General features: G+C 43.5%; 1 protein-coding gene across 1 annotated transcript in view; it reads right to left on the bottom strand.

The window, feature by feature from the left end:
- LRP5 (LDL receptor related protein 5) overlaps positions 1 to 17,168 on the bottom strand; it is a 160,958-nt gene extending 143,790 nt beyond the window's left edge. Inside the window, exon 1 of the mRNA XM_055813999.1 lies at positions 16,982 to 17,168. Coding sequence (XP_055669974.1) covers positions 16,982 to 17,072 — 91 coding nt within the window. The 5' untranslated portion in view covers positions 17,073 to 17,168. The remainder of the gene's footprint in view (positions 1 to 16,981) is intronic.
- Positions 17,169 to 18,232: the final 1,064 nt, after the last annotated feature.

Below are 18,232 nucleotides of genomic sequence, written 5' to 3'. Positions count from 1 at the left end.
AATTACACCTGTTTCAGCAATGAAGACACAACCCAGACCTTCCAGAGCAGGAAGCCTTCTCCCCTTTGAGTCTGGAAAACATCCAGGGCATTTCAGATGTAATGATACTCCAAACAACTATCCCAATCCTATGATAGAGTTGAGAAAAAGAAATAAATATTGCCGTCCTTCAGGAGCCAGACTGGGAGCCTGACCAAGGCAAAATGCATTCACTACTGCAACGCACTGCCCAGCATTTAACACATTCATAGCTGGACTGAGTATTAGTGCCATGTGTGCCCTCTCTGGAGAACGCCTTCTAAGCACAGTAAGCTTATTACAACCAATGTTTACACCTTTTCTGTTTCCACTTCTTGCAGACTGTTTTGGAGTTTGCGTGTCCTGGACTCTGCCCTCCCTATTATACATATGCATTTTTTCTACTTATTAAAAACACTGCAAAATACAAATGTTAATATGAAAAGCTACGACACACAGCCTAAAACCACATTTCCAATCCAGAAACATGACAAATGTGGCACATTCAACATGCCAGACACTAGCACTCCAACAGCAATTAGAAATGGCATTTTAACTTTTTGTGAAGACCCTGCAGCAAACTGTTACATGAAATACATGCAAGATATGAACATGTGCATTTAAGTGACTTCTTCCAGGTATGAACAATAATGACTAATACTTTAAGAGGGTAGGTGCCTGCTTCTGTATCACAGGGGTTTACGAACCCAATTTAATCCACATTTACACGCAAAGGCTGTTTTTCCTACATACTAAAGATGGAAGTCTTCCTTTAACATACATATATATATTATGCTCCAAGTCTTATGTGAACAGTTTAAGAAACAAACAGAAGGAATCTTAAATTTCATTAGTGAATTGCAAGAAAATTGAACACAGTGCCCACATCCACCTAGCCTTTGAAGCACTGACTGAAAGAGAAGGCTGAACAACCAGAGTATTGTTAAACTAGAAGAAAAACCTACCTTTTCTAAAAACTAGATGTAAACTAGACCACAAAAGCACTTGCTTCTTACGAAAAGCTCTCTCCTCCAAAACAACCAAAAAAGCCAACCAACAAAAACCCCAAACCCACACCAAAGCAGCACTAACTTGAAGCATAGCTGACAGAAGCCTTTCACTTCTATACCAAACTTGGGCACCTTACTTTGTAACTAAATACTTACTCAGACTTAAGGCAACCTTTACTTTCTACTTACAGAAGGCATTATAACATTACAATAAAAGTAGTACAAAATGGAAACAGGTAACTCCTTTATCAAGCTCATCTAGTGCAGAAATTAACTACAGAAGACACAAATAAAAACAAAGACTTCTTTCTCCTTTAAAAAGGGACCTGAAATCTGGAACCCCCTGTTCATGTCAGTCTTCTATTAATTGCCACGTGCAACATGGGTCAACCTTGCCATCAACAGACCTCACCTGGGTGACAAAGTAATTCACTTTTGAGGGACAATTCAGGGGTTTTGTCCCCTCTGCTGTGCCTAATACTTGCAATGTAGAGCAGCACTGTGCGATACACATACTCAGCACAAATGAGATTCAAACCCAACTCATTTTAGAAAAGTCACTGAGGAGCCGGTAACTAGAAGTCATTATCATCCATCCGCTACTACTTCTCAGTAATTGCACCAGGAGGCTCTGAAGCGAGAAGGTGGGCTTTATTTCCCCTATGTTATCAACATGTGAAAATCATCAACTCAACTTGCAGAACACTAGGGCATTCCAAAACCTCTCAAGAATGTACTCCACTGATTACAGCATCATGTTGTTTCTTTTATAAAACCCTAGAATGCAGGGTATCTTTATATATACACATATATACACACACTTAGTAAGATAACAAGAATTGACATGAAGTGACACCAAACACTTCTGAAGTGGAAGCTTTCCACCTGAAAATTTCATCTCTTGCAATAATGTCCAAGGACACCGCAAAACAGCACATCAAAGGAGAAAACATCTATCTACTCCTACAGAACACTTAATCCATACAATTAACCCTCTATCACATCACATTATAAATACGAACACATGCTCTGCTGCTCAGAAGATTCTCCAAGATGCTATTTTTGTCACTAATGAGGTGCAGCACAATTAAAGACTTGCAAAAGTAACACACTGGAGTTTAGATTTTATTTATTAAAAAAAATAAAATAATACAGAGAACACACCATCATAGGCTGCATAACATCTGAATTGCACAGAAACATATGGCATCCTTCTTTCAAAGCTGAATATGTTAGACCCATCAAATCCTTGATCTTGCAGTATCAACAGTTTTATTAGACTAGAGAAAAACTGATTTAAAATCATATTTTACCCTATATCATATAGCAGACTCTCTCTTTCTCCTCACTGATGCAGGTATTTAGTAATAACACATTTGATGAGGGAGGGGAGAGGAGAGAAAAAAATGAAATAATAAATAATTGAGCAAGGAAAAAGAGTTCCTACAAAACAAAAGGTAACTAAGGAGGTTACTTTCAGCCCAGTCCTCTAACCTAGTTTACTACTTGGCCACGCATTTTTGTGCTGTCCCTGGCTGTGGCATGGTATGGAAGGTGACTGCTGCTTCAACTAAAAACACTGGCCAAAACACTCTCTTTGAAACACAGTCTCTTCCTAATCTACAGCAGGTGTTTGCAAACAAATTCCTTTTTGTTCAGGCTTAAAGCGATACCATTAGTTACGAAAAGGTTGCCAGCAAACTCTAGAACGCTTAAAATTAATAAATCCACTGAAAGGCATAACACAGTTGCAACTTCATTTGCAGTCCTGTGCCTAAATATTGTTTACAAAGAAAAACTAAAACTACTAAAAAAGGGGGGGGGAACCAGTCAACCCAAAACCAACTTCTCCTGAGTTCAATTTAAGTAACAAATCAGCCTCGGGGGGGGGGGAGTAGTTATAATCTAAACAGTAAGCTGCAGATAAACCAAAATTGGGGCTATTGGGGGTTTGCATGTAAACTTTTGCATACTATTCAAATAACACCTTTTTTGTTAGTGCCAATTTTACAACTGTACGGAAAGACATGCTTTGAGGTTGCTAATAGACAAGTTTTAGGGATTCTTGTTTTTTAACATGAATTTACAGCTCTCAGAACCAGGAAGTTCCATGCCATTTCAGACAGCGGGCAGAATTCTGAAATCATCACTGTTTTGCCGCTGCACTGCTGAAGCCAGTGCAACAGGTGGAGTTGAAGCTGGAAGATCTGCAGTATCCAGCAGAAGAGTCCGATGGTACATTTGGCACCTGCTCAGCCAAACGTGGGAGAAAGGCACAAAACGCTATCAGCTGTAGACTGATCTATTTGTTAATGTTTTCCCAGCAAAAATGATCCTCTTAGGAATAAGCAATACTTATGACAGGACTTTGAATAAATTACCGTTTCATGCTTCCAAGTCTTTCTAAATAAATATAATAAAACACACTAACTTCTGGCCACATACACAACAGTGATCTGACAACTGCCAACGTACACAACACTAACTGCAAAAAAAAAAACCCACTGATTTTTTTTTTCCAGCCATCTTACCTTGCTGATGAAGGCCACTTTTTTGAAATTGAACTTGAATGGCTTAAAAATTAAAACTTTCATTGAAAGAAACGTTGCCAAGCACACTAAGTAAACACAACTTACTCAAACACTCACAGTAATTTGTTCCCAGCGTCCTGACATTTAAATAGGAAAATAACCCTGCAAAGTCCATTCCTTTTTATAAACAGCCAACATTAGTTCAGACTTTATAATAACAAACTGGTGCTAAAGTTTCTTTTTGCACTCATCAGTGTGTGCACATAATGCTTACCCATCTCCCACTGTGCTTGACAGCTCTATTCTTGCATACAAACGTTTCAGTTTAAAAGAAAAAAGTTATCAAAATTCTAGTTCCTGCAGAAAAACAGGAGGGTTTTGTAGAATTTAGTATATTCCTTCTGCCTCACAATAAAGTGGCAGTTAAGTTATACAAGAAAAAGCATTGCATGCAGCTGTAATTCAGAGCACAGCAGCTGACAAGTTATATTTTTATCCCTGCAACCCCTCCACGTGCCTGTTGATGCCCAAGCCTCCAGAAACCACGCACAGGCTTTTCATTAGCACTGGTACATAGTCTCTTGATTGCTATGAAGCTTTACTGAGCCAGTGATGAGTTCCTGTCAACACAGTGGTTTGCGACAGCAGTGACAGTCACACAGCAGGGAAGACAGACCTGAAGTCATTTTAGTTTCCAACACAGACCAAGATTTTCTTTATTAAAAAAAAATAAATATATATATAAAAAGAACTGCTTCTCGAGTCTCAAAATGAGCATAGGAAAGAATGTGTAAAGCAGTTTCCTCCCAATTAATGGCCAGGGAACTAAACAGTTGGAGAATTTACCAGCAATTAAAAAAGTACAGCAGAATTTGCAAGTAAAAGAACAAATTCCTACCCCATAGCAGTACACCGGTTTGAGGGTACCTGTCCTGCATTGCAGGCTCCCAAGCAGATCGTTACTTTTCTTGTCGTCCATTCCAAGAGGTCCTCCGACCTACCTGTGGCTCATTGCCAATCAAGGGCCAAGAACACATCTGGAAGACAGGCTTGCCACAAGACTCGAAATGTTCTCGTAGGCTCTTGGCAACATGTTAAGAGCAGGAATACCTAAAAGAAGGCATTCTCCCTCAGAAACTAGCATTAGTGGACAAGAAGGTCCTAACAAGCTGTCAACAAGCATATGGACAGGTGTCATGTTATAAACCACCATGATAATGGATCAGTTTATATCAAGACGTGACGAGCAGATGCTCAGAGTCAGTAACATGAGCCTGTTACACAGTCCCAAATCCATCCAGGAGGAAATGAGCTCCATGGATGAGACTGAGAAAGGACTGTAACAAAGTATTCCACAACAGATCTTCTTGGGGAAACCATTCCAAAATACAAGCACCCTTGGGGAACCAATTGTAGAATAGCTGGTAGGTTTTAAAATCTCAAAAAAACCCTCAAGTTTTTTTACCCTACAAGAGCCTTATAATCTGTACGAGGAAGGTGATATGAACAAGTCCCAAGAACACTCCTCAGAGTTGGGCACTGCAGTACATCTCCTTTTGGAAAAAAGTTTCTTCCATGTCCCTGCAACACTGACTCCACAGAACCCGAGGAAAAGCACAAAAAAGCCAGCCAGAATCTTTACCTGATCTACCAAGTGCCTCCTGGATGGGCACAGCAGCTTTTACACATGCATTCTGTACACGCAAGAGCACGAGTCTCAAGGAGCAAGTACAGCCTGGAGAACTGAGTCAGCTGTATCGAGAACTTCCAGTACTCCACATCCTCCCTCCCTGCACACAGACTTCCTTGGAAGGGGGGAGGCGGGGGGAACGACCAAAAAAAAAAACCAACTCAGAATAACCAGGCGAGAGGCCAATGCTCACAAAGATCCCATAGCCATTGTTCAGAGAAAACAAGTCACTTGCATCATTCCCCACATGCAATAAGCTTTGGGCTGGCTGAATTCTGCCTCTGAGGACCAGCACCAGATGTGTTCTATCTCCAGATGCCAGGAGATCCACACCCTGGGGATCAGCAACCAGAGTTATTTTCCATAAGCTGTAATTACTGTAGCAGGATGGAGAATGGCTAGATGTGTCAAGGTGGTAATCCCCAAGGTAAATGAATCCCAGCTCACTTAAGTCTTTTGCAGATAACAATGCAGACCTTAATTTGCACCGTGCAAGTTGAGGGATGATATGGAACAGAGGTCACAAGCGGAAAGTACTTCTACCTGCTCATCTTCTCTCCATTGTGCACTAGGCTGAATGCCAAGCAGCAAACCTCAAACACAGCCCGAGTCGCAGCTTCTCCAGTTTTACCAATTCTGGCATGGGCAGACAGTGTTCGTGGAGCCACACACTAAGGGGATAGCAGACAGCCTCCTCAAACTGCCAGAAATAGGAGGGTGGTTTGGGATTGGGTTTTTTTTGTTGTTGTCTGGGTTGTTTTTGTTGGGTTTTTTTCCCCCTTCCATTCAATGATGCTGCCTCATCATCCTACTTAGAGAAGTAACCCAACAAGTTTCCAACAGCTCTCTTGACCACTGTTTTTAATTACCCACCTACAGACATTCCAGCCTTTAACAATCTTGGTTCTTCAGACGTGGAGGGGGGAAACACAACACAAAGCAAGCAGGTAAAAACAAAAGAAGAGCTTTCAAGATGAGAAGACATACTACCAACACGGGAGAAGGCCACAACATGCAGAAATTGTAAAATAAAGCCTGCAAATGGTATGGGAAAGCGGTTATTCAAGATCAAAGGTTTAGGTGCACAAAATTGATCAGGCATACAATTTTGATTAATAAAATACACATCACCCTACCTTTTCAGGGATACTTTACCTATCATTCTATTAGCTTGTACCTATCATTCTGTTAGCTTGCAGCTTCCTTTCTAACGAAACACCAGTCATTGCGAGAGTAATGCAATAGAATCAAACAGGTTCCCTGTCACCTTTTCTCAGATGAAAAACAAGAGTTCACAGATGTAAGGGCATGCTTCAGTAACACCACCAAAACCAAATCCAAGTCCCATACCTAGCAACTGTGAAACTTTCCTCCTTAAAATTATGTATTGAGATCTAACATCAGGTGTTTACATAAAAAGCAGGGTTTTTTTTCAGAGATGGAAGATTATTGAATAACACAATCATTAGAATGAAAAGGGGGGGGAAGAGCAGGAGAAACTGGTTAACCAAGTGTTTAAGCACATAAGAACATTCATACGTATTATATACACACGCACATATCTATATGGAATACTGCCCTCCCCCCCCCCCCCCCCCCCCCAAAAAAAAAAAACCATCTCTCGCACCCTTCCACATGTACATACTTCAGCATAACCTAGCTAGTAAGAGGTTACTTCTGGATTACTTCTGCCTAGGTCAGCACTCCATGATCTACGAGCAAATCTGTCTTTGATCCAGTAAAGTGAATGGCCTAGTAGCATATTTAATCAGTAAGGAACTACCAGTCACTAAGTAAAATCCAGGCATTTTCCAGTTCTCTGGCTCATGCAACCTGGCTTCACTTTTCACTAATGTCTTGAAGACTCTTTAAAAAAACACTAAAATTTGCAAACAGCAGAATGACCTTGGCATTAACAGGCATTTAACACAGGGATTTTGTCACAACCATCCAGGGTTCTTTCAAGTAGTAGGATTACCACCCCCCCCCCCAAATCCTGACAAACACATTGTTTTCTGTTGCTTTGACAGAGGAATGGAGTTCAAGAGTAGCCAGGATAACTCCGTGGTCAACTCTCTTCTCTTTAAATTTAAACTAATAATCTTCATAGCTGAGCATTTCATTTTTCAGCTGCAACCAGATGTGATCATAACAAGCAGAATGACCACAGCCATAAAAACATTTTAGAAAATCAATCAGAACCCAGATCACATTTTTGGCCAGAAACTGGCTGTGAACAGAAAGCAATTCCTCCGAACATTAACCATCCGTAGAACCTGTTTGTCAAAGTTTATTAGGCAAATAAGATCTAGCAGCAGCCTGTTAATACACTTACTAAGTGTCAAGCACACCATTCAAAGTTTGAATGGTATGGATTAGTTCTGCACACAAGCTACCGAGCTCACCTCAGTTATCTGTCTGCAACTCTTACAGAACACCTGCAGATAATGGTTTATTTACTGCAAATATCATCCAACACGCGCTTAAATTTTTGCGCACACATCAGCATTTCTCCCAATTTTACCATTAGCTACGATGTTCACAGAAACTTAAGTTTTGAGCTCCCTTAAGAGTTCATTTACTCTGTTCAAAAGAAGCCTCAGGGAATATTCCCCCACTCTTTACAGGATGCGTGGTTCCTTCTGGTAGTCACCATACCTGACTTACGCAACCAAAAAATACACCTTTTTAAATGGCATCACAGAAAACCACCTCCTCCTGTGCACAGATTCCAAAGTCACAGCTGACACAGAGCGTAGTAGGGTTTTGTGGCTCAAGGTGGGGTGGGTGTTGAAGAAATATTAGACGAGATGAAAATCCAGGTTCATACAGGTTTTTGGGGCCAATGATTAAAGTCCAATTTCTTGAGGCTTCACTATAGTTTTGCCTGCATTAGCCACACCCTACCTAACTCTCACTATGCAGCTTGCCTAAGTCAGTCCAGATGTGTAACTCTGGGTATACCCTTCCCAGCACCTGAACACCTGCAAACTTGAATTTTAGAACGTGGGTAAGTAATAGTCAACTTCATCCAGACAGTAAAAAATACGCTATTAAACCCCAGACAGACAAAAATTCTCTGTAACTACAGAGTTCTTTTACTCAGCTTTTGAAGATGCAGCTAACGTATAGTTGGTTTTTTTTTAATTTTAATCGCCCACAGCAGGGCAGACCTTCTAAGTGGAAAATGCTACCCATGTGCACTTTCATCCTCCTGGCTCTGACCTGAGAACATGAATACTAACGCATCAGTTTAATTTGCTTTCATATCTTTTGCAAAAGACATATCCAGGTAAGTCACCAGTACAGATTTCTGAGGCTAAAAACTTTTGCCCCTAGAAATAAAAAAAAATAATAAAAAAAAAAAAGTTAAACGCATTATACTTTCAAGCTGCCAACTCTCAAGCAGGGGAAGCAATCAGAGAAATATCCAAAGAGAAAGACTATTTATATCATATTTTATGTCAAAATTCATTCCTATAAGGCAGGCAATCTATTCTGAGCTTCTCAATTGTTCTAGAACCAGAAATTTTTCAATGACTGAAATGAAAACAAAGTGTGACAGAGAAAACAGGGAACTTGGTGGCCATGAATGACCTTCCTTAAATGGGACAGAATTCGTAAGTCAGCCACACTTCATTTTAAATAACTAGTTATGTAAATTAAAGCCTCCAAAGCTCCTTTAAACTATATGCACGATATAAGTAGTGATCAATATAGACCTAACACTGGGTAATTTATGATTCAGTGGTCAAAGGTGACACTTTCTATAAAACAAAGAGTAAGATTTTGGTTTTTAAATTCTGCTGCTTTGACGAGTTCAAGAAACAGTATTCTTGCTTTTGTATTAAGGTAGAAGTGCTAAGAAAGAACCTTAAGTACGATGTATTGACATCCCCTATAGTGATACGTCAAAGAATAAATCTGATAACATTTCATTCCTTCTCCTCCTTGAATTATTCACTGTCATCAGCCAGGACAGCTTGTTCTCCAAGAGCCAAACTCTTGCTTTTTCCTCTTCCTCCATAACGAAGTGTAAACCAGATACACATATACTTCTATTTCAGTATATATTTTCATGGCGTCACCAATACACTGGTCTAAGTGATTGAACTAAAAACGGTATTTGAAGATGGATACACAGCAGCAAGACTTCCTAGGTTATTGCAAATGCCATGGCTTTGTTTGTGATTGTTCTTTCAAAGCAACCATCCTTTGCCCCAGAAAACTTATTTTTCTATCTGCTCAAGACCTTGTAGAAACCGTTCCTTACCAGTTATTTGGACATAATCCTTGAACAATAATAATAATAAAGACAGAAGGCCTTTCACATTGCCTCATATCAGGTATGTACCATTTTTAAAACTAAAGCTAGAGAAGCCAGGTTAGAAGTTTTTCTAAAATGTGACCCTCAACAGCCTCGTCAGACAAAATCTGGTTACGCAGGAATATGCTATGGCTTACATAGCACCCTAGAAATGATGGGCTGATGGAAAGGACCTGACAAAGTGCCCAGGCATCCCACAGGGTGCAAGAAAGAGCAAAACCTCCTAACAAGAAAGTAGATGGCAGACCACTTAGTGTCACAAAACATACCCTTCAGTCTTACCTGAAGAACCAGACGTAAAGAATACGTTATTTAGGAAGTCTGAGAAACAAGAAAAAAACCCAAACAAACAAAAATCCACACTACACAGATATAAAGCTTCAGGTGGCACAAGCCAACTACTCCAGAAAGCTCCCAGAGATGCATCACAGTGGGAAACCTGCAGAACACTTACCTACACCATGCACAATCCAGATCTTTACTTCAGGAGCACATACAAAACAGAAACAGGGTACTTCTGACTGCCACTGTCATAGCGAGTCCACTGAAAAAGCATATCAACTCTTACAGCAAGGCCACATGCAAATCTTTATTTAAGACTTATCTAGAGAAAAAAGAATGGCATAAGTGTGGCATAACGGTGTGCAGCTGTAGGTCAGGACAACTCTCACAAAAGCATTTTGTTTTGGTTGATCCACAAGAAACACTGTCACTTGTGCTGTTGGCTATTTAATTCACATAAAGATATGTACACACGGCAGGCTTAGGGGTATGTCTCCCTCTCAATTTATAAAGATGTAAAAGGAAACACTCCCACCTTCTTGACAGCCATACTGAAGTTTTGCATTAAAAAAAAAAAAAAAATCTGCTCTTCTAAACTTTTTTTTTTCCCTTCTGAAGTCCAGCTAGAATAGTTTTAATTTGGAAAAACAGAAAAGAATGCGTTCATGCAAAATGAATGAAAAAAAAATACAAGGACTGGACAACGCATCCATGAATCCAGAATCCAAGTAAAACTGGAATTTCCACAGAAGATATGCTGAAATTATTGACAAGGATTTAAGTGCATTACTGCCATTCAGCATAATCTGTGCCTAATTCAAAACCCGAAGTATATGGCTTAAGCCGTAAGTACATACGGTATTCAATAAAACTTCTCAAATGACATATCCATAACCCATAGATTATAGCAGCACTGTACATTTTCATCACATTTTCTCAGATGCTCCACTCCTTTTCCTTTTGGATTCAGTTAAACCCAGCACTGAATAGCAGAAAAGAAAAAGAGCATCTACAAAATCACATTACAGTAATACTATTTGATCCCCAAACCCCAAAACCAAGAAATTCACTAAGCAGGTCCACTCAATCCACAACTCCTCCTCATCCACCAAGACGTTTAGAAACACAAAGCAGACAACACTTGCTCACACTCTGGTTTTTGTTTGGACTCTTAAACACCGCAGAAAGAAGAGGTCAAACTCCTGTCGTCGCTTACTGCCACCTCCTACCTCCGATCTAATTCTTGCAGGCTGAGCATCAAGAGTCCCACAGGGCCAATTTATCAACTTGACTACTACATGTAACGAGCCACTTCCAGAAAGAATTATTAATAAATGTTTAATGAATCACGTTTAATGCAACAACACACTGAAATTAAAGTCAATATACGCTCAAAGCAACCTGAAGGAAGGACAACAGAGAACCTCGGGAATCACAACATGTTGTCAAATCCCAAGGCAAAGAGATGTCAAGGTAAGGAACTTGGGCATTCCTCTCCCTCGCAGACAAAACTCAGGCCAACAGGGATCCCGTAAGAAGGACGCAACCACCAAATTCAGAGCACTGCACTTTCACAGGGCACCACGTGCCCTTTTAATAAGAACCCATGAGAAAAAACTGAAAACCAAGCCCTTTGTGGAACCACACAGAAGACAGAAATTCCGCTTTTCATAGCAGAGGGGAGAGTTATAACCAAACACACTTGCAACTTCGTTTCTCCAATTGCATCATTTTTCACCCTAGCTCAGGAACAGCACGCTTCATAGTTTCATCGACCAACCAACCAGAGGCCAAAACCCTTGATTCTGCCTGCCACAAAGACTGCTAGTACTGCTTAAAGGAAGTCAACCTACACTGGGCAAGTTCAACGTCCTTAAGTATAAAAGATAAATCATAGATGCTATGTTAGCAGAATATTCAGAATAAGCTAACACACATACCACACTTCAGAAAGCCAAAGTGCCAAAGAGTATTCAACAGCTATTATGTTATTAAGCAGGGACATTAAGCAGGGAGGTTCTCGGACCATTGACAATCACACCAGGAACTTAGTACTGCATCTGCTGTCAGTGCTGTTTATTGCAAGAGCAATAAACCTTCGTACTGTGAAATGAAGACAATTCTGCAGCTGATTCACAATCAAGACATTCCTTCTCCCAGCAGACTGTCCCTATTAAGCTAATCAACACAACACACTCCTATAAAGTATTTATTGGGTTTGGTTGCTTTAACCCTTTTTACCATCCAGCAAATGAAGCAATTTAAATCAAGCGTGTGCCTATTTACTGGCATCCTTCCAAAAGTCGCCCATGGATTTAACATTCAATACAGAATGACCCCTCACATCTGCCTATGCTGGCAGGCAAAGCGCGAGTCAAGCAAGAGTCAAGGAAACAACAGCTAAATTAAAAATCCTCTTTATTACATGGACCCTCAACCCCCTTACCAACCCATCACCGTGCATTCTTCACACTCTTCGGAGCTTCTCAGTAGAATGTTGTGGCTTAAGAGGCATTTTCAATTTTTAGTAAACAGAAACCACAAAGATGAAACACTGGTGAGCTTCACATTCTGATTTTTCTGAAAGGGAGAGGGAACCAAAAGAATTGTTGGCCCACAGACTCCTAACAAAAACCTGTACTGAACAATACTTTGTGGGACATATTTCCCAATTTCTCTCCTCCTCTCACCACAACTGTTTAATCACCCAAAATCTCAAGAACTGCTCAAAATATCCTTTGGCGTTATCATGAGATCTTCCATGGGCTAACTTAACGGGGGTAGGACTATCCAGAAGTATTTTATCCAGCTCAGAAGTTCCAGCTGTGGGCTGTCAGGAGATGGCACATCTTTGACTTCTTCAAGGAAGTCCCAAGAATCCAAAACAGCACGTGGCTTTGGCCAGCCAGCGTCCGCAGCCAATACCCTAATGATTTGCTCCTGCCCTCAGTGAACTTGCAGTGTTCTTGGACATGTCCTGTTGGAAAGCAACATAGTGAAAAAGGAGAATAATTCACAAGCCTCCAAATCGCTAAACAAAATGTCGACTCCTTTGTGCACAGTCAAATTGCATCGTTGCTGGCCTGTGCCATAAACTGGGGGGTGGGGGTGGGGGGTGTGTATGTGTACTTATTCTACTGTGTTCTTCTCTCAAGGCTCAGGTCAATATCTGAGTTCTTCACAAAGGCCTGGAGCAGAATATAACAACTATTTCCATCAAGTGTTCCTTAGTGGTGATGTTTTTTCAGCCATATCAACCCCCACAAGAAATACTGAACTTACAAAAGGCAAACATTTTGCATCTTTAATAGCTCTTGGGTTAAAGATGTAAGGAAAACTTGAAAGGATTCCTTAGAATGAAGAGAAATAGAGTTACCTACAATAGCTTCTTTCTAACAAGGAACTTAAACTTACTTATTGTTCTCAACCTCAAGATGGCAGGTTCTTTTCATACAATACAGTATGTTCACAAAAAATACTGATCTAACATGAAACTAAACCTGGTCATTAAAGCTATTTTTGAGCACCACAAATAGTGACATTTCTTTCTGCTTTGACAAAAGAGAAAACTACTTTTAACTACGTCACTGACTAAATTTTAAATAGGAGCAAACCTACGTTAGACCTTCTTTATTAAGTCACATGCATCTATATTCCAGGAGAGGTTTTGTAACCTTTATTTGTTGTTATGCTGCCAGACCTTACCATAACAATAAAGGGTAACAGGATTGTTATCCCAGAGCACTGCTCCCAGAAACAATCCTTGTGTTTCCTAAAAAGTTACCTTGGCTTGTGTTATTCAAGAAACATGCAGCACCGAGAAAATTTACAGCTGCAACAAAAACCACGGCTTATTTTATTAACTACTACCTTATAAACAAGTAAAAAAAAAAAAAAACCAACCCTTAAGATAAAAGTTAAAGCAGCCAAGATTAAAAAAAAAAAGGTTCAGAAACAGCATGAGGCAATGGTGGAATTTACATCAGGCTATTGATTAAATACATTCACACTCTTCCAAAGTACTGACTTTCTGTGTTATGCTGATTTATGTCTTACAGACATATCTACTCTAGGGGTAATTTTAAAGCATCTCTGTGTGCTTTAAAACTAATTTAAAATGAAACTAACTGATTTAAAATTAAATACTAACAAACGAATTCACATACCATACCTAAAAGACAGTTAAAGCCGTGGTCCTTTTCCTGGGAAGAGAAGGTTCTGTGCTTTGAAAGTATCGATTTAAACTTCAGTTTGGAGTTTCAGTATTTCCTCACTATTTCAAGAGGATTTATGACCATACTTTGTGACAGACCCTCACATCATGCTAGTAGTAGTTACTAGGAAAATAGCCCCCTAAATCAATGACGGACTGACTGAAATGGCACTGAAATGCAGTTGAGGACTCCTACATAGCACATTTCCCCGTCATAAAATTAACAAGTGTTCTTTCCTGCTACATTCTACATTTAAACAGTGATAAGTTTCATTAGCTTTAGGTTATCTCAGGCAAAACGGCAGGAATTAAAAGTCATTTTAGGGTTGTGCTCAAATGTATTTTTTATTTCATGCTGCACCCCCAGCTTCAAACTTTTGTAACCATCCTGCCACACTCCTCTATTCACCTTTCTTTATCTTGTGTTTCTTAACATGAGGCAAATAGTCATTCCATTTAAAAAATCTAAGACACAGTCTCACAATTTTGGGAAACATTCTTGTACATGACAAGGTACAGCTAACCAAGCTTTTGTGAGTTTAACTAAAAGTAACTCCTGCTTGAGACTATTCTTAAACATGAACTTAAATAAGAATGATCTCAACTACTTCCAGGTTTCAAGAGCCACACATAAAAAACCTGCTGTGCCGTATTAAACATTCAGAACGTATGATATTTTCAAAGAAAAACATGCTGTCATCATAACCATCTTGTTCCTGAATACTTTGCACAGGCAAGAGATTCCTTGCTTCAAGGAAGCACCAAATGCAACTATCATTTTGTCTTGCCCCCATGGGTTGTACTTGACTGTCCTTCCATATCTGAAACACGTTTATCATTATTTCAAGCCACATAAATAAAACCGGTCCTGACACCGCCACACAGAGAGCAAGGACTTGGCTCCACAGCACAATCAGTTCACAGCCAAAGTATTCAGGATCTATTACAACATGCCAAACTTTGCAGAAGCTTTAACACCACAGAAGTTCCAGTTCCAGCACATCCCCAATCTTGCAGAGATTTATTTATATATTTGTAAGATAAGCACATCAAAATACTTTTAAGAGGTAAAAGTCCCTTAAAGTCAGGCATCTGCTTACAGAGTGGGGGTTCTCAGGAATGGAACTAAACCCATGGAGAGCCTCTCATAGTAGTACACCCATGCTCCTTCTAAAGGGACAGTTGAGCTGTCCTTGAAAGTGCCATCCAGACCAACCTAACAAAAGAATCACATACCTTCCTACTAAGTAGGCAGAACAAAAGCAATGTCATTAAGATTTATAACCAAGACTCTTTAGCTAATTGCTAGAAACTGGCACATTTGTAGAAGAGTTTTTCCATGCATGTTAAGGAAAGCAATACAGAACATACACTATATTAAAAGAATCACCGTCTCTAAAGTTAGGTGAAGAAAAACCAAAACTCCAAGTTATGACTTATTCCTCAGTTTCATTGTGAACTCTTATCTTCCTAAGAGTTGCAAATGCAAAGTTATCTCTTTTTAAAATTATTCCTTTCTGTTGGAGGCTGTTAAGTAAATGTAAGGAAACCCTCAAGGAACACTACCAGCTGTTCTCTCCTCATTTAAGACTCCTATAAGTTGATATCCTCCCCCCCCCCAAGTTACATATAGTTTCTTTCAGTCAAGTAGGAACACAAACATCTTTACACAAACGTCAATGTTCAGAAAGGAACAAGATGCACTTCAGGATTTCTGAAACATTTTGAAAAGGCTGAGGCAATGCGCACGGAGAAGGTGCCTCCTGAGACGCAAAGGGCATCTTTCTCACAGAATCCTGACAGAATAAGCAATACATAATACACACTTTCACAGGGCGCCAACTAAACCTACAGCACGACGATGCCAGCAGAAAACAGTCAGTTCCCTTGCTCTAAATGACAGTCCTAAGAATTGCAAACGGTTTGAAAAGGTGGGTGGCCTAATAAAAGAGGCCCCGAGGTGATGTTCTGACAGCCTTGGCCACACCGCCCAGTCTGCCAAACTGCCGCAAACATCACAGCAGCTCCAGCGGCCGCAGCGCCGGGCCGGTGCTCCCCGAGCACCCGGTCCCACACAGGCGCGGGGGGGGGGGGGGGGGGGCGGCGGGGCTGGGGCCGCACCACGGGCCGTTTGTGCTTTTAAAGAATTAACGCGTTCACTTCAAAACGGTGTTGCAAAGGGCGGGCTCCGTGCCCCGACCGAGCGCGGGTTAGCGGGGTCCGCACCCCAGGCCTGCACCCCTCACCCGGGCCGGGCCCCGCAACTCGACCCCCGCACCCCTCCCCCGGGCAAGAACGCAACCGGGCCCCTCAGCCGCGCCGGGCCCCAAGCGGGCCCCGCACCCCTCACCCGGGCCGGGCCGGTTCCTCCCGCCGCAGCGCCGCCACCCCCGCACCCACGGGCCGCCTACAGCCTTCAAGAGGAGCTGAGGCGGGGGGGACACCCTGCCCCCCACCCCACCCCCTCCCCAGCCCTGGCAAGAGTTCGATGAGCGACACCCGACACCCGCCTCCCCGAGAAGTCCCTGCCCGGGACCGCGGAAGGACGGGAGCGGGAGCGGGGACGGGGCGGGGGGGGCGACTTTTGTCTCCCTCGGCGCGGCCGTGCGCGTTTACCTGAGCCGCCCGGGGGAGCGCGCCCCAGCCCCGCGGCGGGCCGCCTCCTCCCGCGCCCCCCGCCAGCAGAACCGGGCGAGGAGGACTCGCCGCGGGGGGCGGGGGGCGGCGGGGGCAGGCAGCCGGCGCGGCCAGCCTCTCGCCCCGGCCCGTCCATGTGCGCGCCCCCCGGCCCCCCCGCAGCCCTCCCGGCGGAGCGCGGGGGAAAGTTTGCCCAAGTCCCACAACAAAAGGGCGCCGGGCGCTCGCCTCCCCGCCGCCCCGGGCCCCGCGCCGCCGCCGCCGCTCGCTTACCGCCGGCCGAGCCCGGCTCGCACCGCAGCACCGAGGCGGCCAGGAGCCGCAGCAGCAGCAGCAGCGGGAGCGGCGGGGCGGCCGCCTCCATGTTGTGCCGCCGCAGCAGCTGCCGGAGCCCTCGGCGCGGCTCAGGCGGGCTCCATGCTCGGGGCGCTGCGCTCGGCGAGGCGGGAGGCGGGGCGGGGGGCGGGGGCCGCGGCAGCCCCGCCTCCCCCGCGCGCCGCCGCCAGGAGGGGGCGGGGCCGCGGCCGCCCCTGCCCCACGCGTGGGCAGCCCGGGGCGGGCGGTCTCGTTACCCGGTGTCTCCCGTTCCTCCTGCAGCGGTTACTCGGCAGCGGGCGGGGAGCCGGGAGGAGGCGGCTCGCCGCGCCTTGGGAAGGCGACCTTTGGCGGGGGTTTGGCAGCCCCAACCCCCCGTCCCCAGGAAAAGGGGTGCTGGCTTGCCCCGCGGCTGGAAGCTCGCCTTTGCCTTCCCCCTCCCCCCATAAAGCCGCTCTCCTGCACGACGTTACTGTTGAAGGCGAGGCGCGTCCCACAACCTTTTCCGTCCCGTGTCCCCCCCGCCCCGTTAAAGGTGCCACCTGCTGGCCCAGGGTCACCGCCCCCGCGGAGGGGCAGGAGCCCCCGGTGACACGGGGCCTCCGCCGTGCTGGGGGCAGGCAACAGCATCCCGCACCCCGCGCCCACCGCACCCAGCCGGAATAAAAACCAGCAGCCCCAGCCCGGCACTTCCATCTGTGCCTCCATTTTCCTGGTGCTGACACCAGCTCCGCAGCGGGGAGGTGGTGACATGGAACACAAGTTGCTGAGTGAGCTTGTACAGAGATGGGGACAGCAAGGGGCTGCCCGGCACCCCCAGGCCACCGTCGCAGGTCTCAGAGCAGGAGTTGTAAATCACCAGCAAGCGCTTTCACAAATGGATGTTAATATTTTCATTTCAGCGATGAGCGAGTTCCAGTTTTCCCAGTCACCGTGTACCAGTTCACCTGCGGCTTCTCCTCAGTGTCCCCTGGATCCCTGTCCATCTCAAATACCAGGATCAGATATTCAGGAATTGTTCCATGTCCCGTTGGTCACTCCATTGCAGACTTCCCTCCAGACTTCCTTTCCTCAGAAGAGGAAAAGGTGGGTTTTTTGTTTGGTTTTTAAAACCAGCGGTATTCAACTTAGCTAAGAAAGCAGTTTAAAATTTCAAGGAGTTACAAAAGGCTTATAGTGCTGACCTTACAGCTCACCTGCAAAGGAAAA

The sequence above is a fragment of the Falco peregrinus genome, chromosome 9 (assembly GCF_023634155.1).
Source record: "Falco peregrinus isolate bFalPer1 chromosome 9, bFalPer1.pri, whole genome shotgun sequence".
Lineage (NCBI taxonomy): Eukaryota > Metazoa > Chordata > Aves > Falconiformes > Falconidae > Falco > Falco peregrinus.
The sequence above is the reverse complement of the archived record's forward strand: the minus strand, read 5'-3'. Positions and strand labels throughout refer to the sequence as shown.